Source organism: Ammospiza caudacuta, chromosome 1 (genome assembly GCF_027887145.1).
Source record: "Ammospiza caudacuta isolate bAmmCau1 chromosome 1, bAmmCau1.pri, whole genome shotgun sequence".
Lineage (NCBI taxonomy): Eukaryota > Metazoa > Chordata > Aves > Passeriformes > Passerellidae > Ammospiza > Ammospiza caudacuta.
The window spans coordinates 24,484,761-24,507,135 of record NC_080593.1 but is presented as its reverse complement, the minus strand read 5'-3'; the positions used below and the strand labels follow the sequence as shown (position 1 = coordinate 24,507,135).

Here is a 22,375-nt window from a genome sequence, read left to right as displayed (position 1 = left end):
AATATTTTAATGAAGAGACTAAGGCTTGAACATCAAAAATTCATATTTCTATTTTTCTGAGGATACACTGCAAAAGTCCGTGCCTAGGTCTAGTAAAGTCAGTGACCAAGAGTCACACAATTTCCACCACAGGACAGTCAACATCAATATTAATAAATCCATATTAGAATTTCAAAAGAACATTCCCAATAAATTTTGTGCTAGTGGATCTATGAAACAGAACTTGATCTCATATTCCTAGGAAATATATTTCTAACTAAGCATAAATAAAAAAAAATTAACTCTTAATCTTTAAGTGTCATCTCATGTGAAGAAAAAATCATTCCTAGCTGACTTTTATTATTATTCTTATCAAATAAAAATCACTTTGTTACATTTGCATTAATTCTTTACAATGTCTTCTTCTCCTGAGGTGTGACATAGGTACACTTCTACCCATTGCAAAGAATACAGTGATTCAAGCCAAACTGATACAAACTAAGCAGTTCTGAGTCAAGTATTTAATATAAGGTGAAAATGAATCATACAGATTAAATATTCCCACTAGCCTCTTTGAAATTAAACTTTTTTCATTATACATTTGGCCATGTATTGTCAGAAATTACTGTCTCATCTGCAGTAAAATTTCATTTCTTGTGTTTGCATGTTGCTAGACCTAAGAATTAGACTGCAGTACCTTCAATTACAAAAATCACCTTTATCACTCATACTTAAAATCACATTGAGAGGTAGGAATTCTTGACCTGTCAAGAAGGTTTTGAAATGTAACCACAATTTTTTAAACTATCAATAGCTTTCAGTGATCACAAATACAGCGTGTATAGTAAACAACCTACAAGGATTCTGTGGCCACCACTCTCTCTGCCAAGCCATACAGCGAATTGCCAGATGTCAAAACTACGAGATGACTGAGATGTGGGCTTGGCACCTTCTCTTTTCTCTCTTCAGCAGCTGTGAGAGTCCCTGAAGGATCAGCAGACACCTCCTGAAACAAAGGATTAAACAAATTACACTCCACAAAACCAGCAAGGAGGGCTCCAGCTGAACAGTTTCAGATGCCAGATAAGATGAAGGAATGTTTCCAATTCTAGGATGTAATTTAAATCAAGCCTATTTTATTTAAACAGTATAGTGAAAGGGTGAAAAAAATCAGATCATGTAAATCAGTAGCCAAGGAAAAAATAAGTTAAAAGAAAAAGGCAGCAAACAATCTCCTCACTATGTCTTAATCCTCAAACAGGCTTTAGCCCAATTTCCTTTCGGGAGACTGACTTCTCATCCTTGGAGAAAGTATCTTCAATCTGACAGCAACCAAATCAAGAGGCATATCAAAGAAATGTTACTTCTGCATGGGCTTCACTGCTTATACAAGCAGTGGCTAACTTAGGTAAAAAACAGCCAATGTTCTCAATCACACAACCACTAGGTTGGAAGAGACCTTTAAGATCATCAAGACCAACCCATGCCCTAACACCTCAACTAATCCATTCCATGAAAACTTCTATCCTGAAAAATTCCTGATGATAGAAAGCAAGGAAATATTGGATTGAGTAGGATTGAGTAGAATCTGAAGTGAGAAACAGGTTATGCCAGTGCCTTGTTCCAAAATTAAAGAAGAAAATAGAGAAAAAAATTCTACCCCCCACATTTAAGGAATCTAACATCAATGGCTCAACATGGTTGCTCTAAACAGCACAGGAACACCCAACCAATATGACAATAACAATGCTTAAACATAACATTTATGTTTGGACTCAAAAATACAAATTAATGTAATTCTGAAAATGCAGTTAAACAAGGGAAAATGATAATAACAAAAACAACGTAATGAAAAAAAGCAGCTTTCAGGTTTGTGAATTGTTTGTTTGTTTGTTTCAACTAGAGATAGAAATAAAACCAGAAGAAATTGCATTGAAGTAACTACAGAAAGAGGGAGAAAGACTCAAGCTAACTGCAACAGTAGCCATGAATTTCTTCTGGGCTCCACAGCAGAGAACAACTGTGAGAAGTTACCTGAAATAGAACACTTGCTATTCAAGCAGATTTTGTTTGGACACTTGCTTAAGGAGGAGAGCAGTGAGCACCTGAAACACTGGTGGAAATTAGTGGTGTCGCTCATTCTAGATGTCAGGATTGAGACAAAGAGGAATATTTCATTGCAGACCTTGAAACACCAAGAGAAGAAGTATTGCACATACAATCAGTTGAAAACTGGAAAATCAACAGGGCAGTTATTCAGATAGCAAAATATCTGACAGACCCATTGATGTAGCAGCAATTAAAGGTAGGGCAGGTGAAAATTGATTATGTCAAAATGTGTAAGGAACTGGTGAGAATTTAAGTGATACAGGATGAGCAGAAAGATCAAAACTTTGCTGCTATAGACAAAGCAGCACCAGAATGTGTTTACTGCCTGGATGAATGCCAAACCAAAAGTGACATTAAGAATATAAGACAACTGAGAAGATAATAGCGGCCAAGCTGTTAAAAGTGGTTTGAGGTGTGGAGGAACAAAAATTCACAAGTTCCACTTTAACTCTCTCAGATTTTATTTGGCAGTTTCCTCCTGTGGTGTCACAGCCCAAGGCAATAGGAGGTGGATTTGCTATATCAGAAAGGCTCTTTCAGTTCTGCATCTCCAGAGACATCAAACACAAACATAAAAATGGGCTACACCAGATGGAACAATGCACAGTCTGGGAAAGCAGAGCTCTCACTACCAAGGGTGAGGAAGTACCTTCAGACTTACTTAAAAAATATTCTAATTAGGTTACAGACATAAAAGGCCAATAAAGCAGGGAACCTTGATGGTTCCCCACAGAAATTCTGACACTAAAAACAAGGACTGCTGACTGAGAAATTCCATCAACACATCATTTGTAGCACTAAAAGAACTCACAGAAATACATCAGTGAGCAGAAGACAAAACTTCTAAAAGAAGCTCATGGCAAATGTAATGAGATACAGTTGCAATGAGCCTAAGAACAATTATAAAGGCCAGCTACAATGTTATATTATTTGAAAAATTCATTTTCTTTGCTCTGATCTGTGTTCGCACTCAGCTAGATAAATCTGGAATTAAAATTACAAGATGCTTCACAATACTATGAAATTTGCACTCTGCTGAGTTTATCAGAATGGAGAAGCAAGCCAAAGGGCCTGGATATTTGCTGAAGATCCTGTGATCTCTTTCAGAGAGTTCTAAGGTACTTCCTGAGCACACCCACAGGTTTACTGCAGATAGGGAATGACATCTAACCATCTAGCCACAACAATCAATTCTCTAAAAACATTAACTAAGGCAAAGACAATATTGATTAATTATTAAAATTCCCTCTTTATCTGTCCACTCTTTTACTTTTTTCACTTCATTCCATTCTCAAAAACCCAGATCAAAAAAAAAAAACAAAAACAAAAACAAAAAACCCACCCAAAGCAACAGGAAAAAAAAAAAAAAACACAAAAAACCCAACAAACAAAAAATTTTAAAAATAAATCAATTTTGAAGTGTTTACACATGACAAAAACAGCCAAACCCACAGCTCACCAAGCAATGCTATATCCTTAGGAGAGACAATGAGTGACAGAGCTGGGGGAAGAGTATCAGTAGTAAACATTTAAGAAGCTTTCTTTCTTTCAAAGACTAATTACAAATTATGTAAAAGCCTAATATTATGAAGACTTCATTTTGTATTTATCTCACTTCAAAGTTGCTTGGCACTTCAAACACATTTTAAACTTTTTTTTGTTCCTTTTTGCTTCCCATGAAGGTAAGTAACAACTCTTAAATGACAAAAATGTGTTGCATCTGAAGAACACAAAAGGTACATGAGAACTGGCCAAGTCAGAGATAATGCTCCTTTCAACTAGGGAGTCAAACTCTGGTTCAAATATCGTGGCCAAACAGCATGAGCATTTCATTCTCCTAATTTGTTCTAAAAAGCAGGCACTGCAAAAGCATGTTGAAAGCAAAAAGCCAGTGTGCCAATACCCCAAAGAAGCACAGGATCACTCTGAAAGGGTCTCAGTGATGCATGTGGTTTTTCTTCCTGCCTTCATTAACAGAACTGATCAAATGACGGAAAGAGGAAAATAAAGGGGCAAAACACACAGGCTGGAACAGGAAAAAAGGCTACAGACTATTTAAAGAAATCAGATGTTTTTCAGTGTACTGGACTTGTTAAAGTTAACCCTTCCAGTAATGAAGAAAATCTGCAAGAAAATGTCTGTTGCCAGTGACTCCCTCTGTGTACCACAGCAAACAAGCAGGGTCCTGTAAAACTGCCAGCCTCAAGAGGAAGAGGAAGGGAGTAGAAGCCAGAAAATTAAATAGCAGCCAGTTGAACTTTAATTTCAAGAAATGTCAAGTCACACTGAGAACATCTTGTAGCACCCAAGATTAAGCATGCAGAGAGCAATACTAAAGCAGAATAAACTTGCTTAGCTCCTCCCTGCATCAGAGTAGCAGGTCCTGCTGATCCAGCAGAACTGGGAAATGTCAAAGACGTATCACAGCCCACACAATATCCATGTAAGAAAACTGCACAAAATAGATTTGATAAAATAACTTCAAGGAATACATGGAACTGATGCAAACTACAAGATGCTCTTCTCCTTCCTTGCCAAAAAAGAAAAAACTCAAAGTGTTAAAAAAAATTTAAAAATATTAAAAGCACCACTCTGATCTGAACAATAACCAAATGAACTGCAGTAGGCAGAGCAGGACAGGTTGACTAGTAATGCCTGCAGACACCTTACAGCAGGTCTTACCTATTAAATTTTCTCTAGTCTTAGTTTAATTTGCTCATACTGTCACAGGAAAAGAACTGTGGGTTCTAATGCTACACATGATAGGTATACCCAAATGGCAATTATTTTTACAAGCTGCTTTGCTATAAAGACCTGAAAATATCAAGATGAAGTGTTAAAGCAGGCTTATGGCTGTTTCACCTATTTAAGGGTTGCTAATAACAGTAGTATGAGTTCAGTGTATGCTTTGGGAAGTTACTTTGCAAGACCCCTACAGTTGAATTAAAACTCATCTGGAACATGTTTTTACAACCAAACGGTATGTATCAGCAAATAACAGGTATCAGATGAATGGGAGTGTGACATTGTTTAATTGTTGGGTACTTCACTTCATCATTTAATTGTTTACACCCAAGAAGAAAATTTTTAATGAACAGGTAGGAAAAAAAAAAATCTATCTGTGTAAGGAACAAGCCTCTCCTTCAATCTCTTTTAAAAATGTCATCTGTAACAAGAGAACGTTTTCATTTCACGTTTGGCTGAACCCAGTGGCAAGACTTTGTTAAGCCCTCCATCTCAATGGGAAGAGGACATATAAACTAATTAGCTAAATGGAAGTATAAACTATATAAGATAATTATCTAATTTTAAAAACTGACATTTAATTTGCAAGAGAGACATTTTTACAGGGCTGATTTCATGGGAGCAAAAACACTTTTATTTCAGTTATCCAAAAGAACTTACAAGTGAAGCAACTGATTATCTGCCAATTATGGTGAAATAGTTGACAGTTAATTACAATCATCCACCTCTACCAACTTTAAACAAAAACCAGTAAACTCTACAACCTGTCCCCAGCACATGAAGTTCTACAGATCACACTCATAACCAATAATCTTTTAAAACTGCTCTTCTTCTGGCCTAATACTTTTTGCATAAGATTTCAGTTTCAGAATTGTTTTGATTTAATACACATACACAATAGCAAAAATGTTAAGTTTGATTTTGCAGTAACTCCAAATGTTACTGAAGAATCCCAATCTTAAAGGAGTAAGTGGTGTTCAAAAAGTATGGACAAAACTGTACTATCTGAAAATGTTCTGGCAAAAGAACAGTCTACAGCAGCTGCAACATACCAACACTACTGCCAAGAACTTGATGTGTGCTGATGGACAAGGAAAAGCAGACTAACCCCAAATGTTTACATAAAACAGGACAGCTCCATCATCTCTCTTTAAAAACTGTAATTAATAGTTCCTGGAATACCATGAGCATCAATTACAAGAAAGCAAACTGATCAAAGAAAGCATAACTTCTTATTGTATTCAAAAGCTGACAGAAAATAGTTCAACTAAATCCAAGTAGATGCTTAACATACAAGAATTTTTGATCACATGAAATGTACTGAAAGCAACCAATCAGGCTTTTTTTTTTCTCCCCTTTGAGCTTGCAGATCTAAATGCTGAAAATTATAGGTAGGGCCAATTGCAAAAGCACATTGCTTTCAAGGTAGAAGTATTTCCTCAATATGTTGTAAAAGCGTTAAGGTTTTAAATGGTATTTTATAATACTCCTACTATGTTTTAAATTGCAAGATTAGTCTTTCCTTGCTGAGGGGCACAAAACTTACCAAGCAGGTAATCTTGCCTCAACTTGCAAGAAAGTAAATCAAACATAAACATGTAATCACCACTCTACAGGCTTTAAGAAACCTTTTCTTTAAAAACCAAACTACAAACCATCTTGAGAAACCATGCTAATAATTTTCTATTATTTACAGTCCTTTTCATGCAAATGGTGTCTTTATAGCATTATTGAAGAGCCATAAAAGGGATCCCCAAACTTCCCAACATTTACAGTGCACACATTTCACACTGTCCTCAGGGTTGAATCGATCAGCATTGCCTCACAGCAAGCATGAGGTTCTGGTTTCAAGACTGGGGATCCTCCATGCTCTTTGTCACAAAACAAGCATGTCCCAAAACTCATTTGGGTCAGTCCCACTGACTTAGTAAACAGTTCAATTAAGTTTGCATCACTTCTGGGATCTTTGACTTTTTTTTTTTCAAAGGTAAATGTCAGATCTTCTGCATTAAAAAAATACAAGAATTTGGAAGACTTATTTACTACTGGTTGTCTCAACCAATGCAACAATCCCTCTGTGAGGAATCACTGTTTGCTGACAGATAACTGAGAAAATTAGTCATGAACTATGTCCTAAAAAAATTAATGTCAAATGAGACTCCACAGAAAACCACACACACAGGCATCATTAGAACCTGAACCACTACCTTGCAAAAAAACCACATAAGCTGGTCTGGTCTGCTCATACACATTTTTACTGCACCACTTTCTTGTACAAAGAAATTTTCTCAAGAAGAGCTGCTGCTGGTTCCCAAGGGCTCAGCTGTGAGTCTGTGGACACCTGCACCCCTCTGGAAACAGCCCAGTTTTAGTGCCCAGCAAGAGTCAGAAGTGACAAAAATGAGATGTCCCAGAGACTGCTTAAAGAGAGACCAAGCAATTGCCAAAACCCAGAAAATATATCCAATTAAATAAGCTCAAAAGCTTCAATAAATCATTGCAGTCTACTTGGTACTACAGTCGAGTAAACACAAAAAAAAACTTCTATGAAGAACTTTAAATGAATAATGTGAGGAAGTCCTAGCATAATTTCAAAGAGCTTGTCATGTCAGAACTCTGTATATACACAGTTCTCTTCCCTTGATAAGCAATTCATACAATGCCTTAAAAATTGTCATTATGTACATAACTGTCACTATGTACACTTAAAAATCTCTTTTAAAGAGGGGAAAGAGAAAACCCACAAACAGTGTTTTCTTCTTTTTTTCTTCAGGTTTTTTTGCCTTTCAAGCAGCAGGAGACCAAGCATGGATTAGAAATGTTGCACTCTTCAGCTAAATAAAACCTCACCAAGAATCACAGCTACCATTTCACTGAGGACCTTAGCTGTGCCCTTTAGGAGCTGCATCCTGTGCTAGGACCAGCCCTGTCAGGTAAACAGCTCCACAGGCAAGAGTCTCCAGAGTTTGCCACTAGTATTTTGCCAAACTATATGTAATAGGGAACCCATCCACACTACAAAATGTAGGCCTGTGATGTGACATTTTAAGGAAAACCAAACTGTTTCCAGCACTGGGACTAATGTAACTGAATTGCACAATTCCACAGGATAAAAGAGTCAAAGCCAAAATGGGATGGGAAGTCAGACATGAAGAAAAAAAATTATTCCCACCAATCTTTATCTTATTTGTACATCTGAAAAATCTACATTTTCCATCTCTGCACTATCAATCTGTAACCTGACTCTGCCAAAAGACATATACTTTCTGGGGAAGGAGTCCAAAGACCAAAGTAAAGACAGATTCTAAAATACATTGACCAATACTCATTTATATAAGTAATTCCTTCCATCTACTCTTCTATACGTTGCATTGCAATACTTAGATACTTTACTACAGTGATTTTCTACTGCTGTAAGTAACTTTAAGAAACTTCACTCTAAATTTCAGTTTGTGCTTGAGCAAATCTGTTTACAATTAATTATTTATGAGTATTCCATGGTTATTTGGTCCCCAAATCTCTTTTTGCAGCAATATCACTCAAAGCAGTTATTTACATACACAGGACATTCACAAACAAGATCTAGGCAATGACAGTATCACGATTACATTTACATTTTTTGAATATAAGGAAGCTGCTCAAAAACAGAAAGAGCAAGGAATCAGAAGTATTTTCCTTCCAAAGCACTAATTATTCCCACCAAAGCACCCAAGAAACTGATTGATGCCTTGTACTTACAGACTTAAAGCTCACAGTGAACTAACATGGACATCATTACTGTGTAAAAATACTTTTCTGTTAGAAATTACACACACAAGGACAATGTGTGCAGGTACCTCTACAAACCGACTTGGAAACTGCCAGTGAGGAGATACAAGCAACTCAAAAAGGGGCTTGCTTTGATGTATTTAGCCTAATCTAAGTCACATCTGAGTGAGGATGAAAGAACAGCACTTCTTCATCCCCTTTTCAGCATTCTCTTTCTGTGTTTTCTTTTTAATACAATCTGCTTATATGAATGGGTAGTGTGTTTGTAGAGCGTACACGAATCTGTAGAGTGTAGATATTTGTAGAGTAAATATGAAGGTGTAGAGTGCTACTTCTGGAGGATCCAGAAGTAATTATTAAATTACGAACTCTGAAGCTGCTGCATAGCAGAGATCTGCATGAAAGCTATTCTGTGCTAGATGTGCAAAGACCTGACTGTGAAGTTAGATACACATATGAAGTTCAATACAGTGTGGCCAAATAAATCTTTGAAAGTCATACTGTTCTCTTAACTCTCAAACCCTAAACTACTTTAAAACAAATACTCACAGTGCTTTTGTTTCTTATACTTTTGATTTAGCCTAAAGGTATTGCTTTAAGGCTAAGACAAGGAGGTTACATACAGAAAACAGCTTACTCAATCACTGTAAGCTGTCAGCACACTTCCACATAACGTACTATAAGAAAGCAAATAAAGGTTTGCTAAAAAAGGTATACCATTTTTATTTATTTTTAACTAAGTCTATTTATTTACCAAAAAAAGTTCATATCATACTTAAACCAGTATCTGGATTAGCAGTACGGTATTTTTAAAAAAGCCATAATTGGATTCCATTATTATTAAATTTGTTACAGTTTGAGATTGGAAGCATATCTAAAGCACTAGTGTTTTAAGAACATGCTTGCTCAATTGTAAAGAGTCCTTTAAGTCCTTTTATCATTGTCATAATGAAGAATTTTATTACTGTCATTTTGATTACATCATACAGAACATCCAAATTTTCAGAAAAGCTCAAATTAAAAATGTTTTTGTATCCCAATTATGACCAGCATGAGCTCATTTACTACCAACTGAAGCAGTTTGGTTCACTGTTTATTGTTTGGGGGTTTTTGTTTCCTATAATGTGGTTTATCATTTATCAGTGTAGGAAAACATTCTGACACTGAATAATATGTACCACAGCTGAGGTCACATTACTGCCTTGCAAAGAAGTTAGCAGGACTAAATACATGTTCACATTTCAGCTATTTCCCGTTTGCTGTGTAAAACATTAATCTAAACTGCAGGAGGACTTACTTGCTGCAGTTTATAAAGCACAGTTGGTTTTGCTATGAAGTGTTAGACTGCACAAAGCAGTGGAGAAGTGATTCAGCTACAGCTGAATCCTGCTCAGAGGGGACAAGCAGGAGGCACGTGATGCATGAGAAGGGATGGAGGGAAGAGTAGAGGACGTGCTTCAAATGCTGCAGCCCCTTGCGCACTGGCCACAAGGCAGAAATCTGACCCAGTCACTCAGCGGTCCAAATAAAATCCAGGAAAATACTTCTTTTCCAAGTATGGTTAGTATACTGTAAGCACAGCATATATTAAAGAAACTTCTTGCACTGTAATAATGGGAAAATAAAGCAGCTCCATAAGGAGTTACAGGGAATGCTCCAATCGACCTCCATACTCTTCATACTGAACATGCTACAAAAATGCAAGAAAGAACACTTAGTGCTTTAACTTGCCAGAAGTGGAACTCCCATTCCACATCACTTTTTCCTTCCCAAAGGAAACTTAAAATTCAGCCGAACAACAATAAAATGAATATTATTTTTAAAAAAAAGGCATCTGGTATAAACTAGATAGCGTTAATTCAATCCTAAATAGAAACTACCAGACTTCCACACAAAGCTGGAGGGGGAGGCCACTCAATCCTCCAATTATTCCTCTAAATCCTGACAATAAATTTGAGTAAAGAGGCCTTCATTCACACATATCTCAAAAAAAGTAATTGAGAAAGTCCAAGAGGAAAGCTAGAAATTATCCAGTCTAACTTACTGAAGCATCTTGATATAGACCATGTAGCTCAACCTTCACAGACACTGACAGATTTGTGAAATTATTCTCATCTCTATGCAACTCTGGCCAAGTTTTGGTCACAGACTCAGAATTGTCAGATTCAGACCATCTTTATGGAAATAAAATATTGATGCTGTCATCGGGAACTGAAATGTGACAGAAATTAAGCCCTTAGAAAAGTTACCATGGGTAGAAGACAAGGCAACAACCGTAAATTCCCAAGAGGCCATGAGACTGAATGCCACAACACAAACATGAACACTTTCAAAAAGTAATTTACAAAAATTTAAAAGAAGATAGGAGAATTCCTTGAGCAATTCAGAACCATCCATGCAGTCTCAAGAAATACGCTTTTTATGACACAATGAAAATGAAACTTGACTTTCAAAAATTTTTAAAAATAAGCAAACAATAAACAAAAATACCCAGAATACTTTAACTTCCTCATATATTAAAAAGTGAAAAATTACCATTTATACTATAAGACTGGCTTAAGTTCATAAGATATTAAAAACCTTATGGAAAGTCTTTAAGCTAACAGCAGTTAGCTAAGATTTCTTTCTTCTTTCAAATCTTACATTGAACATAGCAATTAATTTCAACTGGCAATAACATTATCTATTACAGTACTATTAATGACTGAGGAAGAAAACAAACTGCTGTTATTTTTCCATTTCACTCCTAGAATTTTTTTCAATTATTTTAACTGCTAAAAAAATGAAGTCTGTAAAGCACTGTAGGAACCATCACTACAGAGAAATTAAATTTAATTAATTAATTAATTTAAAAATTAATTCCATAACTTGCCATTTTTCGATAACCTTTAACTGATTTGGAAGTACTTCCTATAATTAACTTTTCTTTCTGCATACACTGCCTTTGAGAAGAATATCAAGAAGCCTTTTTCTCCTTTTCAGAGGCCTAGGGTTATTAGTTATCTTATACTCCCTCTACTGACTGTATAAGAAATGACCTCCAAGCCTTTTAAGATGCTTCTCTGAGAGAACAGTTTAGGATTTGATATAATGCTTCAAGGAATTTAAGAAGCATGAAGTACATTTCTTGGAGTGTCAAATCCTTGTGCAAGTCAGAGTAAAACATATTTTTCTTCTTTCTAAGATAGAAGCCTCAGAAACTAAAACCCTTCTGTAGCATCCAGGGTATTAACTACTACATAACCCATTTATGATACCCTGAGGAAATTTCTTCAGAACGTTTCAAGGGTTTGATATTTAGGTGGAATATGAAAACTTCAGACTTCCATTTTTGGTGTAGTTTTTAGCAATATTTCTTTATAAACTCTGGTGTTCAGCTGAATCCACAAAACCTACCTACAGTCTCCTTTACCATCCTCCTGTGCAGGACAGTAGTCTACTGCCAGTGTGACATGAGCACCATATTTACTTTTCACACTTTCAAAATAAAACACAAAATGACCAGTGGGATGTAATCCAAAAAAGTACATCAGGGAAAGTTCCTCAAAATGAAGGAAGGTCTTAGTATACAACCTCTGTTATCCTGAAAGGTGAACAATCTTCAGGAGACCTTACAGTTTTGCTATTCTTTTACTGAAGAAAAATGAGTAATCGATTTCTTTTTATAAAATGTCTCTTAGTAAAGATAATACTGAATTGTCTCTCTTTATTACATGAATCGTAATAGAAGATTTAAATATCGAATTTCACTGTTACATCTAGCAAAATCTATTTAATTAGTTTTGCTGTGCATTGGAAACAAGTGATTTAATACAATAATGACCTCTACATCACGAAACCAACCAATCATGAAGCCAACAAAGGCTTATTAGATACATTCACACTGAATGTGAAAAGAGGAAAAAAATCAAAAAGCCATGATGAAATATAATTCCTGAATGTCATATACAGTCCTCTCTCCCACTGAGCATTAACAACATCCAGGTACTTACCAGATCAATCAGACTCTCCTGGATTCTGTTCAGTGTGGTGCGTAATCTGCTGCTGCTGAGGCCCAGTCCTGTAGATTCAAACTGGAAGAAATGCATTCTACTTGAGATGGGAAAGGAAATCTCTTTGGTTTAAACTTTAAAGTTATACAGCAAAACTTGAGCTTGCAAAGACTATCTACAACTTGCTCACATTAAAATTTTAGCACAAAATCACAGCCACACAAAATGAAAAGAAAATCAACAGAGGTCACAGCACTCAACACTGCACTGGTATGAAGAATGACCTAAGTAACTTCCATGAAGATGACAAAGTATCATTCATACCAATAAAACATCCAGTATCTTAAATACATATTTTTGTATTTAACTTCAGGGCTGTAGATTTTCTCATTTGGGCCTGGAATGGCTCCCCACATTTCTCATTGAGCCTGGAACAGTTCCCCACAACACCATCTCTGAGCTTTGCATTCACACCACATCCAAGTCAAATGGTTTTCACTCTTTTTTCTACAATCCCTTGTAATCATCAGATATATATCTTGCATAAGTAAAAATTATAACCACTGATCTTTACAAACAGTCATTATTACTTAATGCCTACAAAGATCTACCTCAGAAATGTGCCACGTTCATGCTCACAGCTCAGAAATGTACGGGGCTGATGCTCAGCTGGGATATATAGTTAAATATATACACCTATGCTATATATATGTATTTATTTTATTTTTATATGTATACACACACACATATATATAGCTACACTAATTTCCTGCTAAGTGCAATGGATTATACCAGCTGAGGGTCTGATTTGACATGCATAATTATTGTAACTTCTTATCTTCTACTGTTAATAAAATCCCCCAACAAACTAACACAACAAAGAAAGTGGAAACGGGATGTGCAACAAACACAAACTTAAGTCAACAACCTGGAAGGATTTGAATACAGTTCTGGTATGTGATTCACACCAAAAGGCAATTTGCTGAACATTATTTAGGGCACTGTTGTATGCTGCATTATTAGACTTCAGGGAAGGAAATATTTGAGTTTATGTGACCTCCTCCCCGCTGTGTGAATAAAGACAGGTACAATTCAGGTCACCATTTACTGCATCCCAAGTTTCTAATTTAAAATGTCCATCTGCCCCAATCCTCCTATATATTAAATGACAATTTACATCTGAGTTGAATTCCCACTGAAAGTACACTCTGATGAAATCTATAACCTGATCTAGGAGACACATCCACAAGAACAGAACCTCACGGCTTCACCATGAACATTTCACTCATCAGTACAGCTGACTCAATTCATACAAGTTCTTGCTACTTCTATTTGCAGAACTATAGATTTTTAAATTCCATAAATTGATGACCTAGTAAGGCTAGTAAGCAGAGCATTAAACAATTTGCAGAATAATTCTGTTCATCACCAATTTTACCTCTTATCATTAACCTCTTATAGTAATTACCTCTTATAATAATCTCCTATAGTTACTTTAAAAAGTAGGTTTATAAATTAGTGCAATGTCCTGTCAAAAAAAAAAAAAAAAGAAAACTCACCTCAATTTGTTTCTGCTACGGAAAACTATTTTGTGGCATGTTCATGAATGTCTTCAATTTTAATGAGTAGATGTTAAATACAGGCAATATTTTTTTATTACTCCATAATTTGAGACACGGTAGGCTTAATTTGCAGCCCACAAATAAAGTTTTGAAAGCAATTCTGGTTACAACAGTGTTTAATTTTTGGAAGCGAAGAAAGCTAATACTGATTACATAGGATAATGATTTGAACAAGGTCTGGAAAAAGCAATGACAGCATAGTGAACAGCCATAGAACTCAACATATATATTTTAAATCCTTGGTTTTCACTAAGCTGGCAATGAACTCTGTATAACCAGACACTCTCCTTATGTGTGTACTAACTCACATATACAAAATAACCATAATATTCACAAATAATTTTAAACATTTAAGGAAGTTACACCAGCATACTCTAAGAATCCCATTTGACATTCTTTTCTGAATAAAAATAAAACCAGAACTCTCTGAGTGGTCTAAATCACATACCATCACCCATCTCTAATTTCTAAAGGTTTAGAAACACTATGGGGAGTGAGGACATTTAAGCAGCATTACAAAAGGGTTTATTACAATCACAAACCCTTGCAAGCATTGTGTTTCCCATGGAAAACAATCTGTCAAAACAAACACTAGACACAGTACAAAACCATCACAATTTTACCACCCCTCTGCTAGAACATTTACCTGCCTAGCACTGTGCTGTTCTCTGTTAAAAGCACAAAATGAGGAAGCTGGTATGGGCTTTAAAAACACAAAACAGGAGGTGCAAAAAAATAACAATAAATGCAACACAATGTGAATAGCAGAGCAACTAAGCCAATGGAAATCAATTATCTTAAAAAACAAACCAAGAAGCCCCAAACCAAACCCCAAACAAACAAACAAAAAAAACGAAAACAAAAACCCAACAAAAGGAAAACACCCTCCACCCATCTTGTAAACACAATTGCAAATACATTTGTCCTGCCAAACAGTTCAAAACCTTTTAGAACCATATGTTGAGTCTGAAAATTCATTACAATTTGCCAACAAATGATGATGGATTTGGCACCCCTCAACACTGTTACTTGTGGAGTAATTTAGGGGCCAAGATAGGAGAAAGTTGTTTTCATGTGCAGCTATTAAGACAATTCTATTGACAGCTGATCTATATTATGTAAAGACATTGCCAACAAGCATTTTTTTCAACTTCAAGATCACTCAAAAAAACATTGTTTTCATTAATTCAAGTAGTTTGGCAGAAAAATACTAGATATGAAAAAGTGTCTTTCGAATTTCTTAAACTGAAGTACCTACTTAACTTTCATGGCCCCCTTTTCCTACATTTGCTATTCTCATGTAAACTAGAGAAATACATATAGAAAAATTCAATCCCCTTATACTGTCTAGGCTCAAACCACCCTTCTGCAATCTCCCTTTCTACTACTACTTCTAGGTATTTCACAGTATCTTTCCTCCTTTTCAATAGTGCTGGAAAAAAGTATAGAGAGTCTATCTATTCAAAACATAATATGATTAATGTCTCGCTAACAATAATATTCCCAGTACTTCCTTCCTTTATTGCTGATCTAATCAGCCTTTTCTTACTCCTACATTCAAATCCATTTTATTGCCACTAATTTTTCTGGGAATTACATATTAGGTAGCATTTTAAGCAAAGAGATCTCCTCTGTATTTTCATTCTCTGTGTACAGTGATACTTGAAAATGAAAAATGCTTCTACCTACCATGTCATTTCGGCCAAAAAATGTATAGACTGCATACAGATAGTAATCAAAGAGCTGGGACATGAAGTGGATCACATCAAATGCAATAGGCTTCAGAATATTCATCATCTGCATGTATTTCCCTTAAAAATCAAATACAGAAGATCAGTTTCCTCAGCACAAGTGCTACAACGACAGTTCAGACAAACTCAAAGCCAATTTTATCAAGTGTATTATGCAGCCTTCATCGTTTATTAACAACAAATTAATAACAGTTTACAGATTGGAAAGGTTTAAAAACAAAGCTAAAATGATGGCTTAAGACACCAATACTTCTCAAAATATAGATGTTAATCCTTACCAAAATGTACTCAACCATTCTTAGCCTTCTAGTACCAAATTCAACACACAACTGTCTGGATCCTCTATAAGTTTCAGCTTCATTTAGGTACAAAATAATAATCTGCTAAAACAGTGTCTGGCAAATGCTATATAGAGCCACTGAAGATTTTATGCTTTAGTGTGTTTATATATGCACATATGGCTATTTTTCAAGCAATAGAAAAACACAGTATAAAAATTAAATGCCCAATATTAGATTTTACCCAACAACTGTAGGAGTTATGTGCTTCACATCAGTGATACAGCATTTTCTGCTCTCCTTCCTTTCTATCCTGTGGTAAGAATCTCAAGTAGTTTTAAGTTTGAAATGTTTCCAGGGGGAGAGACTAAGAGTAAAGGAGGATGTCAGTACCCTGGAACATCCAGGGAGAAGAAGAAATCCTTCTCTTCCTTACTATTCTCTGTTGTAACAAATTGGACTTCAGAAAATAACTTTTTTAAAAAAAATAAATAAACCTCGGCCTCAGGATCTTCATCTATATGTTATCTGAATCAAACTGATCATAGGATTTGGAGTCCAAAAGGGATTTCTCCTTACAAGCCTAGCTCACAGGGCATATAGTTTTCACGTATTTTTGTTTCCAGCATAGGACATGGCTCTTCATTGGGTCATAAAAGAAGCACATTTAATGAAAATCCTGATATGGCAGAGACCCCGCATTTCCTGCTAGATACCTCAAAAATGACATCCTGCTGGCCCTTTTACTGTTCTAAAAACATAACATATAACAAATGTTATTTTGTTACCAACAAACTGTTTGGTTATTACAGTAAGAGACAGACAGCAATTTTTTAACCAAAACACAAATCCAGTCCACCCTAGCATGTAGGATACAGCAGGTCATTTCACAAATTGTCATATTCCAGACATGTTTAGATGTGACAGATTAGAAAAATTACAGGAAGGTGGTAAAACAATTTCTTTTTCCTGTAGTCAACAACAGTCATCTTCAAGTTAATACTCTGCCCAGAGAAATAATCTACTAACAGATAAAGAAAATATTGGTTGAATCAGAGAAACTGGGGAGCAAAGAAACAAAAGCTAGCTTTTAATGAAGGGGGAGTTATTTGAATTTTTCAAGCAAGTAATTGTGTAGGTCAGCAAGATAACTAACTTGAAACAGGCATGATACAGCTACATACCTGATAAAATGGTAGAGCACTAGAGTAAGAACTAAGAAATAGCCTGACATTGCGACCTTCCAGGTTTCTATCTAATTTAGACTCCTTACTGAATGACTATGCCCCTGTTTGCTGAGACATGCAAGCATATGTTTTGTTATTTTTAGAGATTTGACACAGGTTGTAATAATTTATAATTGTCACCTTAGCCCTTTTGTTAACTCTATACTACTTAATTATTAGTATTTTGACTCATACTATTATGAACAAACTGAAAAGTGGACTTAAAAATTCTATTTGTATTCTAAAAGGGAATATCCAATGCACAGTCCAATGTGGAAATTTTTGGATGTTTGTGAAAGGATAGTACTGGTACCCTAATTAAAGCAAGTGTCACTTTCATCCATACTATCTGAATATTCTGTATTGGACAGGCTGACTTGCACCACTTACTCTGTGATAAGCATATTTTTCAAGTTGCCTGCAATCCAATATGAGTGATGAGTCACAATCTGGACAGTTAAGTCTTCCAAGTATCTGTGCAGCTGGCATCAATACTGAAGGTAATCTCTTGGGCAGTGTCTCATGCTTTTCCAAAGGGCTATGCAAGTACTGCCCAAGTACTGCACCTACAAAAATCTTGCAGTGCCAAGAACATTTCTCTATTACTACATCACTCAGCATCTTGACACAACAAGTGTTCCAAGAACATTTCCTCCTCGTTGCTCTCTCTAACAGGACACCAATTTTTAGTGTATACACATTGTTACCTATACTTGGGCTGAAATTATTGTTTGGGTTAAAAAGGGATATATAAGAATACCGCCAAACAGCATAAACACAGTCCAAAGCCGTATCAAAATAGAAATTTCCAGAAATACTTGAAAAACACACTTAAAGATTCAGCAATTGAAAGTAGCTTGAATTTCTAGAGGCTCTAGATAGCTTAAACTGCTAACATTTGCCAGGTTTCTTTTGAAGTATTGTTTGCAGAACTCCTTCTGTCCTTCAGGATAGCAAGTAGAGAGCATTCTTTATCAGACTAATCTATACAAAACTGATGCACCTCACAAATTAGCACACACAAATTCTTGCCAATAAATCTTTACCAGGCCAACCTGGTAAAGTGAGCTTTAAACTAGAAAAGATGGAGTAAGGGGAAAGTTACAGTGACCATGCATGCAGAAAAATAAGGTTTAAGTGGGATACCTCCAGCAGGTACAAGCAGCCAAAGACACAAAACAAGACTATGGGACATCCCCTTGCACTCCCACTGGGATATTGACATACTGAAATACCTCTATGAAGTGCCTGTACACCAATGCACACAGTAGGAACAAACAGGAGGAATTAGAGATGTGTAGGCAGTCACAGAGCTTTGATCCCATTGCAGCTATGGAGCTATGTTGGGATAGCTTGTGTGACTGGAATATTGTCATGAAGGGCTACATGCTGCTTAGGAAAGACAGACTTGGAAAGCACAATGGTGGAGTGGTGCTGATGTGAGGCAACACCTGGAATGTACTGAGCTCTGTCTTGGGGTGGATGATGAGTCAGTCCAGAGTTCAAGTGTTAGGATAACAGAGCAGACTAGCAAGGGTGACACTGTCAGGGGTGTTTCCTACAGGCCACCTGATGAGGAGAAGGAAGGGGATGAAGTCTTTCAACAGAGAAGTAGAAGCAGCCTCATGGTCACAGGCCCTGGTTCTCATAGGGAACTTCAGTCATCCTGACATGTGCTACAAGAACAAAACAGCAAAGCACAAACAGTAAAGCATTGACTACAACTTCCTGACAGAGATGATGGAAGATACCAGTGAGGAATGGTGTGTTGCTCAACCTTATACAAATGAACAAGGAAGGCCTTATTAGAAGTGTGAAGGTTGGGGACAGCCTTGGCTACAGTGACTATGAGATTGTGGAGTTCAGTATCCTGCATGAAGGAAGCAAGGCAGCAAGCCAAATTGCAACCATGGTCTTCTCAAGAGCTAACTTCAGCATCTCTGGGGATGTTCTTGGAAGAATCCCATGGGGACAGGCTCTGCAGGAAAAAAGGGTCCAAGAGAGATGGTCAATATTCAAATACCACTTCCTCCAGGCTCAACAATGGTGCATCCTGATGAGCAAGAAATTGGGCAAAGGGGGCAAGAGACCAGCATGGATGAACAAGGAACATCTGTCAAAACTCACTAAAGCAAGACATATACAGGAGGTAGAAGCAGGGACAGGCCACTTGGAATGAATATAGAGATGCTGTTGGAGTGAGCAGACATAAAGACAGAAAAAGCTAAGGCCTACCTGGAATTAAATATGGTCAAGAAGGACTTCTTCAAATACATCAATAACAAAAGGCCTGCTACTAAATGGAGAAGGAACCCTGGTGAGGGGACACAGGAAAGGCTGATATATCAAATGCCTTCTGTGCATCAGATTCCATTGACAAGACCTTGGGAATCCCTGACCCAGGTACTGGGAAAATGGAATGGTGGAAGGAAGACACACATTAAGAGCTAAAACACTGCTCTGAAGGAAGAAGTGCAAAGTCTGTTAAACACTGTGTGATTTAAGGTTAAGTCGCAAGAGGTTCTGTTATGTTACCAATCACTCACTTCAGCTAACAACTTCTGCTTTGAGGTTGGTCATCACTATTATTATTTTCTTGCAAGATAATGGGGTTTAAAGCAAGCAAAAACTAAGAATTTGTCCTCAAACCCCATTCTTAACACAAGCAAAAATAAGGCCAAAAAAAGCATTAAAACCTAACAATATAAGAAATACGCACTAAACTATTTCTTAGGTCAGAATAATATTAATTAAGAGATCACCGAATCAATATATATAATGACATAATCATTAATTATTCTTGCTGATATACAGTGCTTAGTTAAACAATTCCATACAAATTTAACACTGGTTTATCCTTCCTTTACATTTTAATTCAACATGCAATGGCTTGATAGGAAATATGAACCTTATAAATTAGTCTAATGGCTACTTCATACTAGAAAGAGAACTAATTACCTTAGTTAATTAATGTGAGAGAAATCTCGAAAATGAACTGTTAATTTGAAATTCAAACAAAATTGTAGCCACGCCCACTTCAATCATACATTAGCAACTCATTTATGTAGTTTATAAATATAAAACTACTTTTTAAATTATTCATTTACCCTCCATACAAAGCATACAGCACATAGAAATACTTCCAAATGGTTACAACAAACACTGTCATACTCATTCAGTATGACACAATGGACATTACTACTTTCCTAAAAAGTAAGACAATTATTTCTGTTACTTGATTGGGCAACTTAAATCTGCATCTTCATCACTATGACTGAAAAACAGCAAAGGAAAACATAAAAGAAGGAAAAAAGTAATCCAAATTAACTACTGATCCACTGTTTTAACTTTAGGGATGTAGAATTTCAGATTGTTTTGAAGAAATTATGGAAACGTCAGAAAGAGAAATATGGAGGCAAAATTAAGATAAATCGTGGATCTAAAAGAAGTGAACTGTACCAGACTAAAGTACCTGATTTTCCACACAAAGGACACAGTATATATCATCTATCTGGGATTTGGTAAAAGTATTAATATAACAACATTACACAGTAAATAAATGAAGCTAGAATGTGTGGGAAAGGGAAGCAACTAAAAAAGCTACTGGTGGAGTTCCCAGCAATCAGCCATCTCATTAACATTTTCATTAATTACTCTGGTACAAAGAAATGAGAGTGATAATAGAAAAAAATAAAGAGGCGCCATCAAAACACAAAAAGGACTGACATAATGTACAGAAGGACTTGATGACTGTTATTATAAGAATTGGATGAAATTCAGTAGCACAAATTGTAAATGCATACATTTAGGGGACAATTAATTGAAAAACATGCATCTTTCTACTATAAACTAGCAGCTTATCTCTTGGAAAAAAACTGGGAAAGTGAAGAATCTGCTGGCTGTACAAGGTCATTACACACTGCCAGTACAAGGAAGCTGTAAGAAATCAAAAGAGGTGCAAAACAGAAGGAACTTGGGACCATGATGCAATGATAAAAGAATTGGAAAATTCAGGAAGATCTCAACCAAAGTATTGCATGATTTTGGTAAGATTATAAGAAGAGCAGAAAATGTAAATTTCTGGTGGATAAACACAGGGGACATTAGAAATCTTGGCACATTGTTTAGCAAATCAGACTGAGAAGGAATAGGATCACTTCCTGTAAAAATAGCAGAACAGTATGCATTGAAAAACAAAATTATCTGTTAAACCTCAAAATTTCTTTTGTCATAAGATCAAGTCAGCAGAAAATAGGAGGATTTTTTTTTTTAATTCTTTAGGCTGAAAAAGGCTTCTGAAATAGAATTCCTATTACAATGAGTGCTGGGAATAGAAGTATTTTTAAGCTGGAGCTCAAAACAAGCATATTTACAGGCAGTACTAAATGACATCTTCCCCCTGCAGGAGGTCCTTTCCAAGTCCATGTTTTAAATAACATCACTATAATACAAAATGTCACAAATACTCCTTACCAAAACAATATAAAACACCTCAAACAGCAGAAAATTTGAAAATTAATAATAATTCCAGAAGGAGAAAAAAGCATATATATGAGCTTTTAAAATAATGTTTAATTTTGGGGTTATCAATATAATCTACAAATAGTTTTCCTTATGTAAAATCAGAAAACCAGAATACTGCTTCACCTACTGGTACAGTGTTTTATGGCAGGGACAGAGGCTGATGTTTGCAAGAAAGTGTCATGAGTGATTTCTCTACTCAATCCTCAATTTTTTCAGAGCAAAACCTTATAGCAGAAAGAGCAAAGAAATCTCTCCAACCTAAGTCACAAAACAATCACAGAAAAGTCACAACAGAATGAACTCTCATTTCAGGTCTATATGGTAAATTCTCAAGGGGAAAAAAAGGTTTTAGCAAATCTGCAAAGAAGATTTAGAAAATTA

At 35.9% G+C, this 22,375-nt stretch overlaps 1 protein-coding gene across 1 annotated transcript in view; it reads right to left on the bottom strand.

The window, feature by feature from the left end:
• VPS50 (VPS50 subunit of EARP/GARPII complex) overlaps positions 1 to 22,375 on the bottom strand; it is an 81,773-nt gene that overhangs the window by 8,083 nt on the left and 51,315 nt on the right. The window contains exons 21-23 of the mRNA XM_058802934.1: positions 15,905 to 16,026; positions 12,594 to 12,674; positions 837 to 985 (exon numbers count right to left, since the gene is read on the bottom strand). Coding sequence (XP_058658917.1) covers positions 837 to 985; positions 12,594 to 12,674; positions 15,905 to 16,026 — 352 coding nt within the window. The remainder of the gene's footprint in view (positions 1 to 836; positions 986 to 12,593; positions 12,675 to 15,904; positions 16,027 to 22,375) is intronic.